The 24675-nt window shown below is 42.3% G+C and overlaps 2 protein-coding genes and 1 long non-coding RNA gene across 3 annotated transcripts; 2 read left to right on the top strand and 1 right to left on the bottom strand.

Moving 5' to 3' along the window:
* The first annotated feature begins 2432 nt into the window (after nt 1-2432).
* LOC122745507 lies at nt 2433-17641 on the top strand. Its single transcript, XR_006355467.1, has 3 exons — nt 2433-2567; nt 13128-13222; nt 17276-17641. It is a non-coding gene; the product is annotated as an uncharacterized LOC122745507 (long non-coding RNA).
* LOC122745506 (complex III assembly factor LYRM7-like) lies at nt 7525-8001 on the bottom strand. The gene is made up of 2 exons (XM_043990844.1): nt 7911-8001; nt 7525-7757 (listed from the first exon to the last, which is right to left on the bottom strand). Exons 1-2 carry the CDS (start codon nt 7999-8001, stop codon nt 7525-7527), a joined length of 324 nt encoding a protein of 107 aa, XP_043846779.1.
* Nucleotides 17642-17982: 341 nt separating the features above from the next.
* Nucleotides 17983-23922, top strand: LOC122745505 (zinc finger protein 850-like). The gene is made up of 2 exons (XM_043990843.1): nt 17983-18072; nt 19250-23922. Exons 1-2 carry the CDS (start codon nt 18036-18038, stop codon nt 22213-22215), a joined length of 3003 nt encoding a protein of 1000 aa, XP_043846778.1. The 5' UTR covers nt 17983-18035; the 3' UTR covers nt 22216-23922.
* Nucleotides 23923-24675: the final 753 nt, after the last annotated feature.

Below are 24675 nucleotides of genomic sequence, written 5' to 3'. Positions count from 1 at the left end.
ATAATGACTCTGTCTTTTTAACTTTTATAGCTTAAAAAGAATGTATAAGAGATTGTAATAATGTATAAGAATTAAAAAGAATGTATAAGAGATTGTCTGATTTTCTCTGTGAAAGCGTGTTGGAAATTCTATTTTGGGTTCAGGGTTGTTTTTCCTGAATCCTGAATGTGTGCTTAAGCATAACAAAACCTAGGTTTTTACCTCTATAATTTCTGCTGTCAGTAGACAACAAAACTCAGAACTGAAAATATTTAAAAAGAAATTTATTAAGTTGACTGGCCTTGGGGAGAGTTGAAAAAAGGAGGCTGCTATCTCCAGTCTCTGTAGAGTTATACATTATATTGATTTCAAACAAAGGAACAAAGAAACAGAAGCAGCTTTGCCAGCAGAGTGGAAGTTTTCAGAAAGGACAGGTGAGTTGCTTAAGATGTATATTGGGAGAAAACTTCTCATCTAAGTCTTTGGATCTGGCTCCCCTGGAAGGTTTTTGGGGGTCAGCATAATCTGGAGTCCTGAGTTAATCAAGCATTAAACAAATCTGATCCACAAGCAACAAGTCTGGTCTCTCGGTCATGCCAGACTAGGTTTAAACAATATAATAAAATTTTCCCCCATTGCGTTGTGGTGGTAAATTTATTTGGCAGTATTGCCCTACCACTTGAACTCTGAAGAGATAAGTCCTCCACAATACTTTTAAGGGCCACTTCAGGTGCCATTTCCTTCATGAAATCTTCACTGTTGCCTGTCTCAGGAATAGCTGTATGCATGATGTGTGTATCTTTTACATCTCAACTTCTGTATTAGTTTGCAGACTTCTTTAAAATATGCTGTAAGAAGAGTACAGATATTTTAAATATTTGTGTGTTCTATCCCCTTCTTATCATGTAAGCCCCTGTGAAGATGGGCCCCTTTCTTTCTTTTTTTTTTTTTTGCTGAGCAATGAGGGTTAAGTGACTTGCCCAGGGTCATACAACTAGTAAGTCTCAAGTGTCTGAGGACAGATTTGAACTGAGGTCATCCTGAATATAGGGTTGGTGCTTTATCCACTTTGCCACCTAGCTGCCCCCTGATAGGTCCTTTTCTTATTGTCATGGGGTACAGAGTACCCCAGAATTTCTCTGGGGCACACGGAGGAATCTTCTCCTTGAGAAACTAAACCAGAGGACAGATAACACCTAGAGAGATAAGCAGAACCAAATGGGACTGAGCTAGCTTCAGATTCCCACCCTTCATTCTGGTCTCCCTTGGGTGTGGCTGCAGCCTTTGCATCCTGAAGAGAGAGCCACCCCTCACCGAATTCCTCTAGTCACTACTAGTGGGGGATGGTCCTCTACTCCTCACCCAATTCCCCCAGCTACCACCAGTGGGGGATGGTCCACCCTCACTAAAGGAACTTTTCATAGGCAGATGTTCCACCCGCATCAGGACTCTATAAAAGTACCTTCCAGTCTCCTGTTCGAGGAGATTTGGTACCTCTGAGCCATGTGCTTTGTGCCTATCTCCCCATGAAAAGTCCAAGGATTTCTGTCATGGTTTCCCTCCCCCCACCCTTCCCTTCCCTTGCTCCTAAATAAACTACCACCTTATTCTAACTACTTTTTGTGTGCAAGAGGGTGTAATTCTTTAAAGAGGAATTCCTAAGAACCCCAACCCCTACCCAAAACCTGTATCCCATTTTCCCCCATTACATTATCTAGATTTTGTATCTTTCCTAGTGCCTAGTGTAGTGATCTGCACACAGAAGTCACTTAATAAATGCTTATCCAATTTAACTGAAGTTTATGTCTGCTGTCCTCTTCTCCTGGAGAGCTTCCCTGCACTCTGGGCTTGGAGAAGGAAGGGATGACCTTTGTCTCCCACATTAGACCTATCTTTCAAGGTGAAAAGTGTCCCCTTGGGCTCATCTTTGACACATGAAAAGAGCCAATATCAGAAGGACTCCCAAACAGAACAAGGCCCCTGTCATGGGGAATTTGGGGTAGGGGGTTTGGGTCCTACCCTCATGAGATTCTGCCCAGTGCTTCATATCAAATTTTTGGAGTTGTCTCAGATACACAGGGCTTAGTGCAGTGCCTGGCATATAGTGGGCACATAATAAATCCTCATTGCTTCGCTGGATTGACTAGTTTATTGGAACAGATGCACGGAATGCCCACTTCACTGGGCCAGGAACTTTATCCAGAATCTTTCTCCTGTCAGATTTGCCCCAGGGTTGCACACTCTGCCAGGAGTTTTCTTCTTATTTTTTTCTCTTTGGTTTAGTTTTGGAAAGGAGGCCCGCTGAGATCTCTGGGAAATGAAGGCCGTTAATCCCACACCAGGTCAAGATCAGTGATGGGGGAATCAGTCCTCTAGGCTGGGCAGGTAGCCAGCACTCAATAAACATCCATGTATTCCTTGGTCTGTGCGCCTGCCGAGGACTCCATTTCCCAGAACCCATTGCGATCACTAAGATTCCATTTCCCAGAGTCCCTCGGAACAGGTCTGCGCTGTTCACCGCCCCTCAGCGCCAGTGCGGACCGCAGCGTTTCGGAGCCAGGCGGCGTTTGGAGGCTCCGTGGGATCAGGTGCGTGGGGCGGCTCTGAGGGAGCGGGTCAGTCTAGGGTTTTTTCCGTGTGCGTAGATGTGTAAATTGGGGAACGAGGGGGCTCCGAGGGGCACAGGCCTGTTTATCAGGGGTAGCCGGGAGGTGGTAACCCCGACAGGAGGCCGCGCCTGAGCCCGGAGACGGGCATCTCAACTACTGCTGCCGCTGGCGTGAAACGCGGGGCTTTGCGCGCGCGCGCCCCGGACCCAGCAGGGCCTGCGTGCGCGCGCCCGCGGCCGCCTATGAGGGCCTGTGCTGGGAGGTGCGCGGCATAAGCTCATCTCTCACCTCCGCGCCTTTGCCTGGGCGCCCCCTCCGCCCGGCCTGCAATCCGCCCCTCTGGCCTCTGGGTGGCGCCCCTTCCTCCCCTTGCCTTTCCCGACCCCCCCAAGCTCCAACCTGTGCAAAGTTGTTGCTTTTGTATCTCCATGTGTTCTGGGGCAGGAACAGGCTTAGACCCCTCCTGCCCCCCAGATCCAGCGTGCATTCCCCCCTGAGCTGGGGGACCCCATCCCCACGGTGCCCCAGATCCACTCCCTGGAGGGTCTTGGAGTCGAGCCTGGGAATGGGCCGGGGGTGGTCCCGAGGAATCGGAGGGCTGGCCCTCTGGGGGGAGGGGAAAGCCTGGCTGTAATGGCTGCCTCCTCCTTCCTTCCCTTTGGGATGGGCTGCTTTGTTACTGAAGAAGACCAGGTGGTGCAGTGGATGGGGGCGCCCAGCAGGGAGTCACAAAGGCGCGTCTTCCTGCCTTCAAATCTGGCCTCAGACATTAGCGGTGTGACCTTGTTTGCCTCAGTTTCCTCATCTGTAAAATGAGCTGGAGAAGGAAATGGCAAAGCACTCCAGGATCTCGGCCAAGAAATCCCCACGTGGGGTCGGCTTTGTCTGAATCCTCGGACAAGCCCCTAAAACTCAGTGCCACAATATCTTCCTTAGTTGAAATGAGGGGGGCAGAGGAAGTGCGCAGATGAGTCTTTGGTCTCTTCTCCTTTCCCCCTTCACTGTGCTTCTCCCCCTTGCTTTCTTCTTCAGATACTTTGTTTATTATTTATTTGTTTGTTTGCTTATTTATTTATTTATTTTGGCGGGGCAATTTGGGTTAAGTGACTTGCCCAGGGTCACACAGCTAGTGTCAAGTGTCTGAGGCTGGATTTGAACTCAGGTACTCCTGAATTCAGGGCCAGTGCTTTATCCACTGCGCCACCTAGCTGGCCCTCTTCAGATACTTTGTGTCGAGCCCTGGGCTGCATTTGTGGGTGTTTGCATCTGTGTCAACAGGAATGTGTCCTATGTGGGCCTAGGAGAGCCCCTCAGCCCCTCCAAAGCTGTGCCCTTGGAGGTGAGCCTTGAGTGCAGGACTGGATGCCCGAGCTGCCTTGTGAGCAGCAGGGCGAGCTTTGCACAGGCTCTTCCTCAGGAAGGCCCCGGGGAGACCACTGAAAAAAAAGAGCAACTCCAGCATCCACCGTCAGTCAGCCGATCAGCCAGCATTTATGAAGTGCCTACCATGGGCCCGGCACTGGGGACGCTGGGGCAGAAGTGACACAGCCTCTGCCCTTGAGGGGTTAAATCCTCATGGGGAGATAACCTAGACATATCTGGTGTTTATAAAACGCATAGAAACCACCTAACAATGATAGCAGGCATTTATATAGTGTCTACTGTATGCCAGACGCTGGGCTAAGCACTTTACAAGTTTTATTGCATTTGATCTCACAACAGCTCTGGGAGGTAGGTGCTGTTCAGTTCACTTCAGTCACTTTTCAGTCTTGTTGGACTCTTTGTGGCCCCACTTTGGGGTTTTCTTGGCAGAGACACTGGAGAGGTTTACCACTTCCTTCTTCAGCTCATTTTACAGATGAGGAAACTGAGGCAGAGTTAAGTGATGTGCCCAAGGGTCACACAGCTAACAAGTGCCCGGGGCCAGATTTGAACATATGTCTCCCTGACTCAGGCCTATTCTAAACTGCACCAACTAGCTGTCTGAAGCAGATATCAGGTAACTGGGGGGAGTGGGGGAGGAATGACACTAACAGCTGGGAGAGACTTGGTGGCTCTTCAACTGCTTCTTTGAAGGAGGCCAGGGCTTCCTAGAGGAGGTGGGGCATTCTGGTGTCAGGCAAAGGTGTGGAGGCTGGAGATGGGTTCCTGTGTGAGGTTAGTAGAAGCTTTGGCTGCTGTGTGGAGAAAGATGGAGGGGTGAGCTAGAGAGGCTGGAGGCAGGGAGACCAGTGAGAAGGCTGTTGGCTGTTTGAGCTCAGGAGTACCCATCTTGATGAAATCACAAATACCTTTGAAATATGTACACACAGCTCTACAGGCATGCCTTGTTTTACTGAACTTCACCTTCTTGCCCTTCCCAGAATTTTTTTTTTAAACAAATTGAAGGTTTGTAGCAATCCTCAGTCCAGTGTAACGATTGGAATGACGCCACCTGCTGGATACTTACTGTAGAAGAGTTCTGCCCTTGAAGCGAAGGTCTTTGAGGGCAAGACCAGGAGTCTTTTTCTTTGGCGGGAGGAAGTGACGCGGGCTAGTGGGAGGAGGAAGGAAGAGACTGGCGCTCGGTCTGGCTCTCTTTCCTCTGGACTCTGGTGGAGAGCGGAGCTAGAAATGTGCTCTCCCTTTAATAGATAGGAATCTAGGCCTTTTTCTTCTCTCTTTACCAAACTCTTATTCTCCTTCATAAATGCTTAAAAGTCTAACTCTTGCTAAAGCTTATAATTGATTGGCGACCACTCATTAGATATTTTAGACAGATTAGCTAGAATTTTAGCCCTTAACAGATGGCTGACCACGAAGAGGAAAGCTAACCCTCAGTCTTCTTCTGATCTACTACTGGTTGGGTAAGAAATTTCCCCTCCCTCTCCCTTTAACTGCTAAGTACTGGTGTACTGGCTGTGTTTTCCTTTAAATTTTTTCGAATGGACCTTTTAAACTCCCTAATTATCCTATTTTTGATTTTAGTCTGTTTAACCAGACAAATGGGAGATAAGATCATGTTAATGCTTTGTTTTTGTGGATTTTCTATTTTTCTTTTTATTTTTGTTAAAAGAGCCAGCAACTTACTCACACAAGGAAATATCTCTCCCTCTCCCAACCATGCTTTTTCAGAGAAACCTGAAGAGATTCCCGCAGCTTTTCCCAGTTCTAACACTAATTGTTGCTTTAATTTTGCATGCCTGGAGGCAATGACCCACCCTCTAGAAGCTTTTAATTCCCTAGCACCTGGAGGCAAAGTGGGGGAAGAGGAATCCAGGCCTGAGTTCAAAATCAAGTCTGATTCAAATTGCGCTGGTCCCTCCCCTCCTCTCCAGACCCCACCCTCTACTCCCCCCATGGCCAAGCCCATTGCTTCCCCTGCCCGGGAAGTCCAAAGATCTAATGCGCATGCTCAACTTTCTCTAACTACATTTGCAGCTTCAGGCTCAGCCCTTCTCCAGCCTGGCTGTGCTTCTGAGACAACCTTAGAAAACCCTTTAAATTCCAGATATGCTCGTTTTGTTCATAATTTTGCTAACCTGCTTTTGTCTTTAATTAGTAATCTTATAAAGCATTTGTATGGTGAAAAGACTGACAGACAATATAGAGGGGTTAAAGAAGAAAAACTTAAGCTAAATAAGAATGACAATCATCAACATAGTTCAAGACTCTGCTTCTTTTGCCATGGAAGGGTATATATTTTACAGAAATGTAGAAGTAAGCAGCAAGGTATTGATATGAGTGTTGGGGATTTTAGATATCGGAATCAAAAGTGTTCTAAATTCACTCAGATTATTAATAGTATCAGTTCAGAGGTTACATAGGATTTCTATGCTATTACATATACATTTTGAAATTAATGGTATGGGTTTATTTTCATAGAGAGTTTCATGCTTTTGAGATTGTGTTTTATACTTAAGCTTTTACAATAGTCATGTGATCAAGTTTATATTTTATAATATTCTTATTAAGTTCACATTCATTTAGACTTCCTTAGTTTGAATTTTATTGTCTTTTATTGTTCCATGTGTATTTTCTTCTATTCGTTTATCTATCTAATTTTGAAAAATTGCAAGATGGTTTTGATTTCATAATACAATGTTAATTCTAAGAGTATTGTGCTCCCATAATCTGAGTTGTTTGTTTTTGTTATTTTTTTCCTCAACTGATTATTTGATCAAACTCTTTAAAGCATTTCCCTGGCAAATTGGTTGCCATGGCAAGTGTAATTAGCCCTTAACACCAGCAAGACAATGGGCACCATTTTTCCAGCTTTCCTTCTTCAGCTCATTTTACAGAGGAGAAAAGTGAGGCAACATCATGTGTTTCCAACATCATGTGTTCACATTGTGCCTGTGTCATAGTTTAGTAATTCTTGCAATATTTCAGAGGCGGCAAAGTTAATCCATAAATGTTGTGTGTGTTCTAACTGCTGCACCCATTAGCCATTCCCCTGTCTCTCTTCCTGTTCTCTGAGCCACAACAGTGTTGAAATTGGGCCAATTAATAACCCTACAATGACTTTTTTTTTTCCAGAACACTAAAATTTCTATATTTAACACTTCGAAGAGTATATAATTTAAGCCAGAATTTAATAGAAAATAAGTCAGTTTGTTAAAACACTTCATTCTCAATCCATGGTAAAATCACAAAAACACAAATTCACAATATGATATACCTGAGCATAACTTATAGAAAAAACATGGACTGACTTCCTATGAAAATGAACTATCTTATCAAATATTCTTCATAAACATTCAGTCACAATGAGTTATACCAAATGACATCTTTCCAATGGAAAATGCAGTCAAGCATTCTAATTCTGTTGTACAATTAGCTTTCCCCAACGATGCCTTTCCAGTATAAAATGTATTCAAGATGCACATTCTAATTGTCATTTTCTGGTTTTAGATATAAAGGGTGTCATAACATGCAATAAATTGTTCAAGAAGATTCATGGCTTTTGGGCAGGTGCATCACAGTAAGGAATATTTTCTGCAAGAAGGTCTTTCCTAGGAACTAATTTCAAAGTGTTGTGATCTGTGTGAATTCCTTGTATGACAGATTTTCTGAGTATTAATTCAACATCAGAACCTATTTTGATAAATTTTTCTGTTACCTGCAGTGAAGTCTCACTTTTATTCTTTTTGAATTCTTCATTTATCTTTTTTCTTGCTGCTTCTAATGCTTTGATATAGTTTTGTTGGGGTTTTTTTGGTGAGGCAGTTGCGGTTAAGTGACTTGCCCAGGGTCACACAGCTAGTAAGTATCAAGTGTCTGAGGCTGATTTGAACTCAGGTCCTCTTGACTCCAGGGCTGGTGCTCTATCCATTGCGCCACCTAGCGGCCCCGTGATATAGTTTTTAAAAACTTGCTGTCCAGTCCTGTGCAAGGTTTTAAAAAGCTGTGACACCTTGGCAGGGTCAGCCATCTCTGTAGTCTAGTCTCTTCAGTTCAGCAGGACTCCAAGAGCCAATCACCTTCTCCCTCCAGCCTGCTCTGAGTCTCCTTAGAAGAGCTTTCCTCAGACTCTACTTTTATTTAGTTAAGTTCGTTTTCTCTGCCCTGTCACATGCTCCCTTCTGCTCCCCAGACAGGCTTTGGGGATTCCCCCTTTGGGCAGCAGGAGGGGCCCAAGAGTGCCTTCCGAGCTCCTGGCTTAGCTCAGTGCAGCCTGAGAAGAGAGACCACTGAGGCCACTCATCTTCCCTCCGCGAGCCTCAGCGGGGTTCCATCAGAAGGAAGTTCCTTGAAGCTACAGTGACTTCTAAGTGTTCAAGTGAAAGGAAGAGTCAATCTATGTGGCAAACTTCATTATCTTATTTTAGGAAATTGCCAGAAAAGAAATTGCTACAGCAAGGGGCACCTAGGTGGTTCAGTGGATAGAGCTCCTTGCCCTGCACTCAGAAGGACATGAATTCAGATCCAGCCTCAGACACTTGACACTAGCTCAGTGACTCTGGGCAAGTCACTTAACCTTTATTGCCTTGCCACCTCAACCTTCAGCAACCACACTCCCCTGATCAATCAGCAGCCATTGACATCTGGGCAAGAGCCCCCACCAGCAAAAAGATTAGGACTCTGAAGGCTCTGATGATGGTTAGCATTTTTTTTTTTTATCAATACAGCATTTTTTGATTCAAGGTATGTACGATTCTTTGGACATAATCCTGTTGCACACTTAATAGACTACAGTATAATGTAAATGTAACTTTTATATGCACTGGGAAACCAGAACATTTATGTGACTCACTTTATTGAAATATTGGCTTTATTGTGGTTGTTTGGTACTGAACCTGAAACATCTCCTAGGTGTGCTTGTGTGCATGTGTATACTGTGATTAGTTGGAAAGACACTATATTTATCAGGAGACAGCTGGGTTTAAAAGTCCTTTCTTCAGCACTTAGAACTATGACCTTGGACAAGTCATTTCCCCTCCTTATGGAGTCTTGGGATTGTGCTGAGGGTCATTGAGAGAATGTTCCTTAAGCACTTTGCAAATATCTGCGAGCCCTTTATTGTCCAGCTTTTCAGTCAAGTCTTCACTATCCCATTGGGGGTTTTCCTGGCAGATAGTCGAGGGGTTTGCTCTTTGCTGCTCCAGCTCATTTGACAGATGAGGAGACTGAGGCCAACAGTGAAAGGGAGGGTGTGTGTGTGTGTGTGTGTATCTGTGTCTCTGTGTGTCTGTGTGTGTGTTTGTGTCTGTGTGTTTCCACATTACTAAAAATACTCTTCTGTCCCCCTCTGAAGGCCCACCTCTCTGGGGTTTCAAAGGTGGTGCAGTCCTGGTAGCCTCAGACGCTTATTTGCTCTGTGACCCTAGAGAAGCCTCCTAACTTCTGTCTGCCTCAGTTTCCTCACCAAATGTAAAATGGGGTTAAAAATAGCACCTGCCTCCCAGGGTTGCTGTTGTAAGGATCAAAGGAGATAGTGCTTTCACTTTACAAATACTATGTCAATACGGCCATTACTACTACCACTACTGCTTCTACTACTACCACCACTACAAGTACCACCACCACCACCACCACCAGGTTAAAAGGCTGCAGCTCAGTCTGGGGGATAGACTCTGTGTGCCTGGTGCCTGAGAACAGGCTTCCTTAGCACGGAGGACAAGCAGATTCTCTCTGAAGCTTGGCCAGTCAGTTAACAAACATTGATTGAATGCCCCAAGCACAGTGCTTGGCTGTTGGGCTGCAGAGTGAGGCCAAAGACGGTCATTGCCCTTGAGGGAGTCAGAGTCTGAAGGGGGAGACCCCGTGAAGACAGCTCTGGACAGACAGGACAAATAGAATAATCAGGCCACGTTAATGGGGATGAGGAAGGACTTCTGGCAGAAGGTGGGAGTTTTGCTGGGACTGGAGGGGGCGGTGAGGAGGCATGGGGCAGAGCCACTGAAAATGTCTAGAAGCCAAGAGATGGACCGGAATAAGCACTTAGTGCACGGAGCCTGCTGTGTTCTGGGTGCTGTGCTAAGCACTCTAGTAAATATCTCATCTGATCCTCGCTGTAACCCCGGGAGGCTGGTGCCGTGATTGTCCTCAATTGACAGATGAGCAAACTGAGGCAGGCAGTTTGGGGTCACACACTTAGAGGTGTCTGAGGCCAGACTGGGACTCCATTCTTCCTGATGCCAGGCCCAGTATGAGTCAGGGGTGGGACTTGACCCCAGGTCTCCCAGGCTCAGAGGCCGGTCCCTCCTGTGTGCAGCTGCACGCATTTGTATCTTTAATGTTCCTGTAAGACTGGAGCTGCTGACTTCTGACCTTTCAGCTCTCTGTCCCAGTGAATCTGAATTAAGTAGAAGTTGAGTGGAAGGTGGCCTCTGAATCTCTCTTCTCTGTCCCTCGTGAAGGCCATCCTTCTCTCCTAGGGCCTGGTCTCTGGCATCAGAGACATAGGTGATTGAAGGCCCCCAGCGAAAGAAGCCTTGCTTTTGAATCCCCATGCTGCGGCTTTCCAGGACCTCGAAGTTAGCCTTTATATCATCCAACCCATCAGAGAGGACCTTCCTGCCCTAAGACCTCCCTTGGGATTTGGGGCCAAAGCTGACTGGAAGGAACAGATCAGGGAGCTGTGAAATGCTGGTGATTTCTGACCCTCCAGCCTGGGGGACAGGCCTGGAGCAAACAGAACACCCAGGAAATGGTGAAAGTGGAGAATAACACCAGTGTGGTGGGGGGAGGGGGAAGGTCATCTGTACAGTGCATTGTGGGAGGAAAAGAGATCTCTAAAGGGAGAGGGTGGGAAGCTCCCTTGCTCCCTGTGTGACATAGGAGCTCTGGTCCCTACCTTCCTGCCATCTGTGTGCCATCCCTATCTTTCCCCTTCACTTCACCTGCCTTAGTTAGCCCTTTGTTCCACATCCCCACTGGCCCTTCCCATCCCACCCCCGCCCCAAAATCCCAAGCCCTTCCCCTCCCCAGTTTCCTGCCTTGACTTTGGGGGTTCCTGCCACCCATCACTTTCATTTGTCAAGACGTTTCCCTCCATTACCTTGTGTTACCTTGGTGAGAGCCAGTGAGGTTGGTCAGGCAGGTCTTGCCAGATCCCTTGTTTGTGAAGGTGGAAATCAAGACTCAGAATTCCAGTGTCTGGCTCTTCATCAGTATCAAAGGTGGAACTGGACTCCAGGCCAGTTTATACCTGATTCTGACCCCTTTCCACCAGTCTATACTGACTAGACAAAGAAGCGATAGCATATATGGACATAGCATGGAGATGCTGCAGGTTCGGTTCCAGACAACCACAATAAAGCCAATATTTCAATAAAGCGAGCCACACAAATGTTTTGGTTTCTCAGTGCATATAACAGTTATGTTTATACTAGACTTTAGTTTATTAAATGTGCAATAGCATTATGTCCTGAAAACTTGCGCATATACCTGGATTTTCAAAATGCTGTATGGTTAGAAAATGCCAACTGTCACCTGAGCCTTCAGAGTCCTAATCTTTTTGCTGGTGGATGGTCTTGCCTCTATGTCAGTGGCTCCTGACTGGTGGCTGCTGAAGGCTGGGGTGGATAGCACAATTCCTTCAAATAAGACAATGAAGTTTGCCACATGGATTGACTCTTCCTTTCACTTAAACACTTCCAGGTCATTGTAGGGTTATTAATTGGCCTAATTTTAGTATTTTGGCTCAGAGATGGGAGCAGTCAGAACACATATTTATTGATTAAGCTTGCTGCCTTATATAGCCATGGTTCATTGGCACCCCAAAAGAATTTCAGTAGTAACATCAAAGATCACTGCTCATACATCACCATGACAGATATAGTAGTGGTGGTGGTAGAGCTTGAAATATTGCAAGAAATACCAAAATGCGACACAGATACACAAATCGTGTATATGCTGTTAGAAAAATGGTGTCAATAGACTGGCTCGACCCAGGGTTGCCACAAACCTTGAATTTATAAAACATGCAACATCTGTGAAGTGCAATCACGTGAGGTAAGCCTGTATTTACTAGAGGGCTTGGCCCTGGAAAGCCAGAAGACCTGGGTTCAATTATGATGATGAAGACTAAGGTTTCTATAGCACTTGAATGTTTTCCAAAGCACTTTACAAAAGTGATTTCTTTTGATCCTCACAACAGCCCTCTGAGGTTGGTGTTGTCCTCTTTGTTTTACAGATGAGGAAACTGAGGCAGGCAAGTTAAGAGACTGGCTCAGAGCCTCTCTCACACGCTCCCCTCTACCAAATGGGTCTGATTGTAGAAATGAACACATGCCTTCCTGACTCCAGGCTCAGAACTCTCTCTTGTACCACATAGTAATCTCATCAAGTCATGCATCTGATGCATACTGCCTTTGTCACCCTGGGCAAGACACTGAGCTCCTTTCTTTCTTTTCTTTCTTTCTTTTTTTTTTTTTGGGTAGGGCTATGAGAGTTAAGTGACTTGCCCAGGGTGACACAGCTAGTAAGTGTCAAGTGTCTGAGGCAGGATTTGAACTCAGGTCCTCCTGAATCCAGGGCCACTGCTTTATCCACTGTGCCACCTAGCTGCCCCCAAGCTTCTCCTTTCTAAGGGCAACTCTCTGAAATGATAGAAGTTTCTGAGAGGGTGTTGCCCTTGTCCTTTGTCTCATTTCCTGTGTCCTTGAAGTGACAGATCCAGGCCTTCTTCCACTCACACTGACTCTGGTAGGAAATAGAGGCTCATCCTGTGAAAGTTTTCTCTGAAGAATCCAGCCGATTGATTCACCTACTATGGAAAGGGGAAGGCCTTGGGGAGATGTGTGTTTCTCATGAAGATGTGATGCAGACAAGGAGAGCTTGAGATGTACACTGAGGGTCATGGAGCCCGTGGGGCTGAGGCTGTGAGATGAAATCAATGTTTCCTGGTTCCCAGACTGGAGCTCAGTCCCTTGGCAGCTGCTGTAACCCCAGGGCTAGTGTACTCTGCCGATTTGGGGGGGAGATTGGGGTGGGGGAGTTCATCAGGAGGGACCACGGGTTTTCACACCTCACTGGTGTATGGGGAATTCAGCTCTGGAGGCTATGGACGCTGCAAAGCAGAACTATGTTCATGACTTCCTTTTTGTCTCACAGCTCTGCTTTCTCAAAGTGTGGGCCTTCTTCCAGAAAAGAGGCAAGAGGGGAAAGGAAGGATGGCTTCTGTGCTCCTGGCAGCAGTGAGGTCCCAGGTGAGTCAGGCTTTCTTCCCTGAAACGCGGTCTCATCTTCTGGACCTTGGACACATTTCTTTCTCTCATCCTTGGTTCCACCCTGACTCAGCCAGGCATCTGAGCCCCAGAAAGCCCTGGCTGTTCTGATGGACAACTTGCCATTGATAGCATTAATCCACCCTCCCTGATTTACCCGCCCAGGCAGATGCATACACTCGGCAATCTTCTCACAGGATCTCGGGGTTGGAGAGGCCCTCAGGTTCTGCGGGCCGTCCTGCTGGCGAACAAGAATCCCACTGACAAAATATGGGACAAAAGGACGTGCACTGGGTCTGGTGTGACCTGATCTTGGGGGAGCCACTGGTCTCCTTGGCCAAAGTACATACACAAAACATTTGAAGGTCGTGTATTTCTTTTGTAGACTTGACATCTTTCTGTCCCTCCTATCTCTGAGTCATTCTCAAGGTGATAGAGATAAAGCTGGAGGAGACTTCAGAGGCATTCTGGGTTGCGTGTTTGGTGGATGTCTGTCCTCACATTCAAGTAACCCCAAACCTAACAGGGACATCCTCAATCTACAGTGCCCTAGGACAGGGCTTCTTAAACTTTTTCCACTTGTGAGTCCTTTTCGCCCAAGAAATGTTTACGTGACCCCAGGTATATAGGTCTATAGAATAGGTATACATAACCTTTACTGTTGCCACCCATGCAGTTGTGTGACCCCATATGGGGTCATGATGCACAGTTTAAGAGTTAGGCTCTAGGATCAAGCTGTCAGCCAATCAAATACTATCTAATGGTTAGATTGGGGCTCTTAGCCTGGGGTCCACTAATCCTCAAGGGATCTATGGATGGATTTTAGAGGTTCCATGTATTTGAACAAGAACAAATATCTCATCTTTTTTTCACTAACCTCTGATGAAAATTTAGCATTTCTTTCAGTTATAAATGTAGACAACAAAACATGATTCTGATGAGTCCATAGGTTTCACCAAATTGCCAAAAGAGTCTGTGATACCAAGAAAGGTTCAGGACCCCTGTGTTAGATGAATTAGAGCAAAAGGTATAAAAAGTCTCTAGAGGGCCTTGGATAGTCAGTTCTTTCTGACCATCAGTCTTTCTGACAGCGTTATTTTAGGACTGTTGTTCCACTTTTGTACTGTCTATCACTTGCATCCTTTCTAGATGCTTGTCCAAACCCTATGTTGATATCAGTTTCAAACTTTGACACCTGTCTCTTTTAAGAAGTCACATTTAGGGGGCAACTAGGTGGCACAGTAGATAAAGCACCGGCCCTGGATTCAGTAGTACCTGAGTTCAAATCTGGCCTCAGACACTTGACACTTACCAGCTGTGTGACCCTGGGCAAGTCACTTAACCCCCATTGCCCCACAAAAAAAAAAAAAAGAAGTAACATTTGAAGAGAACGAGTGGGGTTGTGCACACGCAGGTTCTTTGCAAATTAACAACTCTTGATTGAATATGAAAATTAAGGACTGTGATGTTTAAAAAGTTCAAGAGACATTATTTCTGGGTAATTAGTCATTTTATTAATAATGCCAGCATTTGAATAAAAAGAGGTCAGTGGCACTCTTGAATGCCAAAGACAGTCATGGTGGCAGGCTCGTGGCTTATGTGCCCTTGGAATAGGGGTGTTCCTGAGGGTGGCAATCAATTCTGGTTAACAAATGAGAGGTGGACTTTACATTGAGAAGTGAACTCATTCCAATGAGGAGCTGAGAATGACATCAGGTCACTCTTGGACAGAGGGACTCTCCCTATACCCAGACCACCCTTTCTGACCAAGATTGAGGAGAGTTAATTCAGTGTCTTTCAAGAGATTGAACTTTGAATGGATGACTCTGGATCTCCTCAAATCATTGGTTATTAATAATCATTTCTCGCAGGAATAAAACTTAAAGTTAGGAAAAAGGACACAATTTCAGGGTGGTTAGACATCTTTGTTCAGTTTATATAATAATAGTAATAATTTATTAAGAGCCTGCTATTTGCCAGGCCCTGTGCTAAGTCCTGGGGATACAAAGAGTCAAAAGGCAATCCTTATCCTTCAAGAACTGACAGTCAGATAATAGTTATGTGATGTATTACAGATTGAAAATTGATTTCCTCAAAGCAGTCTTAGAAACTAACAGAAGGGGAGGGAGGGAGAAAAATCTGAAATTGTAGAGCTTGTATAAACAAAAGTTGAGAACTATCTTTACATGTAACGGAAAAAATAAAATACCTTATACATTAAAAAAAGAAACTAACAGAAGGAAACTGAGACTCAGTGAGGCATGCTCAGCTACCAGTCTAGTCAGGGGCAGAGCAGGAGTCAGACCTAAGGCAGATCCCCTTCAAAATTTGTGTCACATTTTGTAAGTTGTAAGTCTAAGATTATCTGACAAATTGCTTATCATTTTTGCTAGCTGTTCTTTTTTAAATTTCAAATTAATTTTGTTTTCAATTTATCCCAAATCTGCATTATTTTCCCTCTCTTCTTCCTGAGGAGAAGAAACCTAAGCTATGCACATGAAAACCAGTGAAAAATGAATTCCTGTATATTGCCATGTAAGGCAAATTCTCACATTGGCCATGTCCAAAGTGTGTGTGTGTGTGTGTGTGCGTGTGTGTGCGCGCACACGCGCACATGTGCATATCTCTATCCCTGTCTGTCCAAATCTGTGCCCTGAGTCTAACACATCTTTGCCAGGAAATGGACACCATGAGTCTTTTGGAATTGTGGTGAGTCATTGCATTGATCATAGCTCTTAAGTTTTTCAAAGTGTTTATTTTTTCAGTAGTTATTATATAAATTAATCTCATGGTTCTGCTTACTTCTTTCTGTATCAGTTTATACAAGTTTTCCCAGATGTTTCTGCAGCCTGCACAGCACAATAATATTCCATCACATTCATTTATTATAACTTGTCTTAGCCATTCCCCAGTTGATGGGCATCTCCCCTCAGTTTTTAGTTCTTTACAATCAGAAAGAGAGCTGCAAAAAATACTTTTGTTTGCTTTTACCTCTTTGAGGTATAGATCCAGTGGTAGTATTGTTGGTTCAAAGGGCACAGGCAGTTTAGTAAATTTTCGGGCATGTTTCCAGATTGCTTTCCAAAATGGAGGGGCAACTTACCGTTCCCTGAACATATGTTAATTTGCTGTTTTCCCATAGCAACTTTAGCATTTGTTGTTTTTCCTTTTATGTCAACTTTGCCAATCTGATGAGTGTGAGGTGAAATGTCAGGCTAATTTTTTTGTGTGTGGGGGGCAATGAGGGTTAAGTGACTTGTCCAGGGTCACACAGCTAGTAGGTGTCAAGTGTCTGAAGCTAGATTTGAACCCAGGTCCTCCTGAATCCAGGGCTGGTACTTTATCCACTGTGCAACCTCACTGTCCCCAGAGTAATTTTTAATTATCATTTCTCTAATTCATTGTGATTTAGGGCATTATTTCACATGCCTATTCATAGCTTGGATTTCTTCCCTTGAAAACTGCCTTTGATCAATTAGGGAATGGTTCTTATAACTTTTAATCAATTCTTTATACATCTTGGAAATGAACCCCTTATCAGAGAAACTTAATACAAAGGATTTTTTTCCCTATCTACTTGCTTCTCTTCCAATTTTATTTGCCTTGGTTTTGTTTGTACAAAACCTTTTAAATTTTATGTAATCAAAATTATCACATATTACCTTTCTGTGATAATCTCTACTCTTTGATCACATACTCTTCCCTTATTGTAGATCTGCCAGATAGATGGGTTTGGGGTATTAATTGTGGTTTGGGGGTACATTCAGGAGTAAATCACGAGATTGGCTTGGGGCTCACTTTGGAAGCTAGTTTGTTGCGATGAATTGGGGCAATTATGTATAACAGTTTATGTGATTGAGGGTGTAGTCTCTGATGTGGACACTAAGTAGGCTTGAGTAAACATTTGACATGGAATATTAAAACCCCTAGTGCTCTCTCAGCGACTTATTGTGCACCCTTTGCCAGCTGCATATCTCTTCTATGGTCCATATGATGTGGTTGGTCCCTGAGTGAGCAGAACTATTTGTGTTTTAGAAGTCGTTGACATTTAAGGATGTGGCTGTGGACTTTACCAAGGAGGAATGGAGGCAACTGAACCCTTCTCAGAGAGATATGTACAGGGATGTGATGCTGGAGAACTATAAGAACCTAGTCTTCCTGGGTAAGGCCGTGTCCCCCTGGAAACCAGTCCCTGGGGGCTAAATTTAGGCTGTGGAATATCTGAATCACTCAGCTGAGTTTTAGTTTGGTTTTCAGGGTGGTTCAAGAACCCATGTCATAGAAGGAATTGCTTGAATTCTTTAGGGCAAACAAAACATTTCTATTCTCTCTTCACTAGTGAAGACTTTAAAACACAACAATCTGGGAAGCCTGTGTCTCCACAGTGCATCCCATCAGGCAACATCTTCCTCATTCTCTGGTTTCCTCCAGGTTTTAGCTTGTCCTGTAAAAGGTAGATACTTTAAGACATGAAAGATTTCCATTAACTTAGCAATAAGTGAGTTAAATCAGCCAGTTTTTTTATGAGTCTAAAGTGAATCTGACCCCATCCCCTGCAGCCCCTTCCAACCCTCCATATTTCCCAAGACATAGCATCCTGTAGAGGTCTTCAGTCTACCCCACCTTTGCCCTTCCTAGTATGCCCCCTTTTCCTTAAGGAGAAAAGAGTTGTGAGATTGAAATGTGAGATACCTCTATTCTCAACACTTTTCCCCCATTTCTTACTCTTTGAGTAGGGCTTATACGTTCTCAGCCAGAGGTGATCTCCCAGCTGGAGAAAGGTGAAGTGCCTTGGATGCCTGAGGGAGAAGTACCCAGAAGCCCTTGTCGAGGTGAGTGAATATGTTAACCTTCCTCTCCCACCCAGGAAGTACATGAGATCTCTGACATGTCTTAATTTTTCATTTTGATAAATTATTTTTTGCATGTCTCTGCCCCTGTGTCACATTTTTTATGTTTCTCTCTCAACCTTCAGACAGACTTCAATGATTAAAAAAAGGGAGGGAAAGGAATAACCATTTACTACATGCTTATTAAAAGTACTGTGCTATTTGTTTTACAAATTCTATTACCTCATTTGATATTCACAACAACCGCAGAGGTAAAACCCCATTTTATAGTTAAGGAAACCAAGACAGATAGATTAAGGGACTTGCTAAGGATCATACAGCTAGTAAGTGTTTGAAGCCAGATTTGAACTGTAACGATTGGAATGACGCAACTTGCTGGAGACTTACTGTAGAAGAGTTCCGCCCATGAAGCGAAGGTCTTTGACCTTCCTGGATTATAACTTGACAAATCTTCAGTGATATCTTGAAAGACTTCAATGAAATTGTTGTTAAAATCTAAAAACCCAAAGTACCTGCTATCTCTCAATCAATTAGTTGTTAAAAGGAAATGAGGAATTTAGAGTTTTGGGCACATCTTGTTTTTATTGAACCCTTGCCAGTTCCTAATGGGCATTGCTTTATTTTCTCAGTAGTTACAAAACCATTTATCTGTTTAAAACGAGGATTTTGTGAGAAATTGGCATCAGATTTGCCTGTCTATAATTTGTGGAATCAACCTATTTCCCTTTTCTGAAAATTTAATTTTTTTTTTGTTGCCAATTACTAACAATGATTCTAAGGGGATAGAATACTGTGAAAATGATATATGGTTAGGCAAAAGTCAAACCACGAGAAAAAAAATGTAGGCAGTGATCTTCATTTAGCTTTGTAGCTTTGTAGAATTAACCTTTGTTTAAAGCAGTCAGTTGGTTGAGCTTCATTTATCTCATAACAGTATTTGTTCTGCAGTTTGCATATCATTGTTCTTTTTCCTTCACAGAGAGCAATTTCTGTTTTGCCTTTCAGGAAGCAGTAAAGCCCTTGAATGTAATGTGAGTGGAAGAGTCCCCACAGAATAGGTCTTTCTGCACATTAGAAAATTCATAAAGAAGAAAAGTTGTTTGAATATAAAGAATGTGAGAAAAACTTCAATAACTTTTTTTGTTGTTGTTTTCTTTAGATTCTCTTATTCTGAATACTAGGCGTAAAACGACAGAATCAGTTCTGAAGCATTCGGTTTCTCTTGGAGAAACATCCAAAGAAATACTCACAAAGGATGGATCTTGTAATGCCATTCTGGGAGATGGCTGGGAATGTGATGTCAAGTTACAGAAGCAGAAGGATAACCAGCAAAGAAAGTCTAAGAAAATGACAGTCACCCATGAAAGCAACATATTTGGGAAAAGCTTCAGTTCTGCTTCATTACCTGTTCTACAGCAGAGAGCTGCCACAGGAAAAAGTCTCCATGGGTATGGAGGAAGCACAAAGATCTCCAAACAGCATTCGAGCATTCTCAAATGTCATAAAATCTCTGGCAAGAAACTTTCTAAGTCTAATAAATACAGGAAATCCTTCAGTTACCATTCAGATCTTATTCAGTATCATAGAAAACTTACTGGGAAAAAAACATGTGAATGTAGTGAGTGTGGGAAAGCTTTTAGCACCAGATCGTCACTTAAAAGACACCTGAGGCTTCATACTGGAGAGAGACCCTTTGTATGCAATGAGTGTGGGAAAGCCTTCGTTCAGAGGGCCAGATTGAATGTACATAAGAGAATTCATACTGGAGAAAAACCCTTTGTTTGCCATGAGTGTGGTAAAGCGTTCAGATACTCAATAAGTCTCACTGAACATGAGAGAATTCACACAGGAGAGAAACCTTTTGAATGTAAAGAATGTGGGAAAGCCTTCAGGCAGAGCTCAGCACTTAGGAGGCATCAGATAATCCATACTGGGGAGAAACCCTTTGTGTGTAATCTGTGTGGGAAAGCCTTCACACAGAGTGGAAAACTTACTATACATAAGAGAATTCACACAGGTGAGAAGCCCTTTCAATGTAAACAATGTGTTAAGACCTTTAGCTACATCTCATCCCTTAGAGATCATTGTAGGCTTCATACTGGAGAAAACCGTCATGAATGTAATGAGTGTGGGAAGTCTTTCAGTACAAGCGCATCACTTAAAGGCCACCAAAAAATTCATACAGGTGAGAAACCCTATGTATGTGATGAGTGTGGGAAAGCTTTCATAGAAAAAGTAAGACTTACTGAGCATAAAAGAATTCATACTGGAGAGAGACCCTTTGTGTGCAATGAGTGTGGGAAAGCCTTCATTCAGAAGGCCAAATTGAATGAACATAAGAGAATTCATACTGGAGAAAAACCCTTTGTTTGCCATGAGTGTGGAAAAGCTTTCAGGTGCTCAAGAAGTCTTACTCAACATGAGAGAATTCACACAGGAGAGAAACCTTTTGAATGTAAAGAATGTGGGAAAGCCTTCAGGCAGATCTCAGCACTTAGCAGGCATCAGATAATCCATAATGGGGAGAAATCCTTTGTGTGTAATCTGTGTGGGAAAGCCTTCATGGAGAGTAGAAAACTTACTGCACATAAGAGGATTCACACAGGTGAGAAGCCCTTTCAATGTAAAGAATGTGGGAAGACCTTTTGTCACTTCTCATCCCTTAGAAATCATTCTAAGTCTCATACTGGAGAAAACCGTCATCAATGTAACGAGTGTGGAAAATCTTTTAGTATAACCACATCACTTAAAGAGCACAAAAAAATTCATACAGGTGAGAAGCCCTATGTGTGTGATGAGTGTGGGGAAGCTTTCATAAATAAAGCAAGACTTACTGAACATAAAAGAATTCATACTGGAGAGAAACCCTTAGAATGCAATGAATGTGGGAAAGCCTTCAGCCACACCTCATCTCTTAGATATCATCAGGGGCTTCATACTGGAGAAAAGAGATACAAATGCAATGAGTGTGGGAAGTGCTTCAGTGCAAATTCAGCCCTTAGAAAACACCAGAAAACTCATACTGGAGAAAAACCCTTTTCCTGTACTGAGTGTGGGAAAGCTTTCATAGAGCGAGGAAGAGTTACAGAACATATGAGAATTCATACTGGAGAGAAACCTTTTGAATGTAATGAATGTGGAAAGGCCTTTAGCTTTGCCAGTCGTCTTACTAAACATCAGAGAATTCACACAGGAGAGAAACCTTTTGAATGTAGTGAATGTGGAAAAGCCTTCAGCCAAAACTCAACCCTTAAGACACATCAATTAACACATACTGGAGAGAAGTCCTTTGAATGTAATGAATGTAAGAAAATCTTCAGTAGTCGGTCATCCTTGAAGCTTCATTCGAGAATTCATACAGTAGAGAAAAAGTTTCAGTGTACTGAATGTGAGAAATCCTTTATCAGAAGTTCAGCACTTATGAAGCATCAGAGGATTCACACTGGTGAAAAACCATTTGCATGCAGTGAATGTGGGATAGCCTTCATAGAGAGAGGAAGACTTAATGAACATATGAAAATCCATATGGGAGAGAAACCCTTTGAATGCAATGAATGTGGAAAAGCCTTTGTCTACCTAGGAAGTCTTAAAGAACACAAGAGAATCCATAGTGGGGAGAAGCCCTTTGGATGTAATATATGTGGAAAAGCCTTCCGCCACAGTATGGGTCTCACAGCCCATAAGAGAATTCATACAGAAGAAAAGCCTTTTGAATGTAAAGAATGTGGGAAAGCCTTTCGTAACAGCTCACATCTTATGATTCATTGGAGACTTCATACAGGAGAGAAACCCTTTAAATGTAATGAATGTGGAAAAGCCTTCAGAAATAGTTCAAACTTTAGGACACATCAAAGACTTCATACTGGAGAGAAGCCCTTTGATTGTGATCAATGTGGGAAAGCCTTCAGAGAGAAGAGAAAACTTACTTTACACAAGAGGATTCATACTGGAGAGAAACCTTTTGAATGTAATCAATGTGGAAAAGCTTTCAGTTATCCAACAAGTCTTACAGAACATAAGAGAATGCATACTGGAGAGAAACCCATAGAATGTAATGAATGTGGGAAAACCTTCAGTCACAGCTCATCTTTTAGGAATCATAGGAAGTGTCATATTAAAAAATAACAATATCTATGAAACAAATATGGGAAACCTCTAGTGAAAACTGATTCCTTTTGTATCTTCAGAAAATTCATATTTTGGAAAAACCAGTTCAAGGTTCTATATGAATGCTTTTTCCCTTCTTATCCATGGATCTGAAAGCTACTTTCTTCCTTGTTCCTCTAATTTGTCAATGATGTGTCCTTTTATGTCTATGTCATTTATCCATTTGGAACTTACATTGGCATATAATATGTGATATTGGTCTAAGTATAATTTCTGTCAGGCTGCTGTTCAGTTTTCCCAGCAATTTTTTTTTTCAAATAGTGAATTCTTACCTTAGTAACTGGGGTCCTTCCTTGGGTTTATCAGACACTATGCTTTTAAGTTTATTTGCTTCTGTATGCTGTATACCCAACCTGTTCCATTGATTGATCTCTCTCTCTCTCTTTTTTAACCAGTACCAAATTGTTCTGATGATCCTTCCTTTGTAGCAAGTTTGAGATCTGGTACTGCTAAGCTCCTTTCATTCCCATATCTTTTCAAAAAACTTCCCTTGAGAAGCTTGATGTTTTGTTCCTTCAGATGAATTCCATGATAATTTTTTCTAGTTCACTAAAGTGATCTCTTAGTACTTTGATGTGATATTGAATAAGTAAATTAATTTTGGTGGTATTGAGATTATTATTATATTGGCTTAATTTACCCACATGAGCAGTTTTGAATCTTCCTCTGCTGGGTTTTATTGGTAGTTTACTGAAGTCTTGATGATTTGTGTGGATTCATCTTATATTCTGCAACTTTGCTGAAGTTATTATTTAATTTTTTTTAGTGAACTCTCTAAGTACACAATCATATCTTTGGCAAAAAGCAATAATGTTTCCTCTTTGTCTATGATAATTCCTTTAATTTCTTATTCTTGTCATTGCAGTTGCTTGCATTTCTATATTAAATAGTAGGAGAAAGAGTGGACAGCTTTGCTTTTCCCATGATCTTACTGGAAAGGAAACAAGTTTATCTCACTTTTATGTAATTTTAGCTCTTAGTTTTAGATATACATTATTATGTTGATGGTAGGTCATTTTATTCCTGTTTTCTAGTGTTTTTAACTCAAATGGATGTTGTATTTTGTCCAAAACATTTTCCATGTCTATTAATGTAATCATACGATTTGTTCTGGTTATTAATATGATTAGCTGTATTTATAGTTTGCCTAATATTAACCGACTCTGCACTCCTGATGTAAAGCCAACCTAATTGTAGCGATATTTCCTTTATTTTTTACTCATTTGGGGTTAGCTATCAAGATAATATTTGTATTGTAGAAGAATTTGATAGGATCCCTTCTTTTGATATTTTTACAAACAGTTGATGTGATATTGGAATTTATTGTGCTTTGAATATTAGATAGAATTAACTTGTGAATTAATCTGGTCCTGAGCATTTTCCTTTGGGATTTCATTAGTTGTTTGTCCAGCTTGTTTAAAATCTCTACTACTTGTTATACTAATCTGCGTATTTCATTTTGGGGGCAAATATTCATTTATTTTAGTTAAGTTGTCAGTTTTATTGTCATACAACTTGGCAGAAAGTAGTATCTTTTAATGCCCTTTATTTCTTCTACATTTTTTTGTGAATTAAAAAAAAATTGGTACTGGTAATTTGGGGTTTTTTTCTTTCTTTTCAGTAAAATCAACTAATGGCTGGTTTATTTTATTGTGTTTTTTAAAGAGTTCCTAGTTTTGTTTATTAATTTAATAGTTTTTCTGCTTTCATTTTTGTTAAATGTTCCTCTTGATTTTCAGGATTTCTATTTTGGTGTTTGGTGTTTTAAAATTTGTTGGTTTTCGGGGCAGCTAGGTGGTGTAGTAGATAAAGCACCAGCCCTGGATTCAGGAGGACCTGAGTTCAAATCCGGCCTCAGACACTTAACACTTACTAGCTGTGTGACCCTGGGCAAGTCACTTAACCCCAATTGCCTCGCCAAAAAAAATAAATAAATTAAAATAAAATAAATTTAAAAAAATTTTTTTAAATTGTTGGTTTTCAAGATTTTTTAAAAAAATGACATTGCCAAATTCATTGATATGTTCTTTTTCTCCTCCCAATTTTGGTATGTTTTCTCCCTGTTATTATCTGTAATGAAATTATCTTTCATTCCTATGATTTGATCTTTGACCTACCAGTTTAAAATTGTTAGTCTCCAAGTTGATTTTTATTCTTTAAAAAGTAGCTCTTTATTAAATTTTTTTTTTGCATTGTGGCCTATAATAAAGGATGTTTTGAATAATATTGCTTTTCTGCATTTGTTTGTGAGGTTTGTATGTCTTAATACAAGTTGATTGGTATAAAGATGCCAGGCACAGTGAGGAAATATTTACAATCTTTTCTATTCCCACAGTAGTTATAAAGCGTCTACCACATCTAACTTATTTTTAAAAATCCATTCCAATCCTTATTTTCATTTTCTATTTATATTTGTCT

This window comes from Dromiciops gliroides, chromosome 3, assembly GCF_019393635.1.
Source record: "Dromiciops gliroides isolate mDroGli1 chromosome 3, mDroGli1.pri, whole genome shotgun sequence".
Lineage (NCBI taxonomy): Eukaryota > Metazoa > Chordata > Mammalia > Microbiotheria > Microbiotheriidae > Dromiciops > Dromiciops gliroides.
Note: the sequence above shows the minus strand (reverse complement) of the source record. Positions and strands in the feature narration are given on the sequence as shown.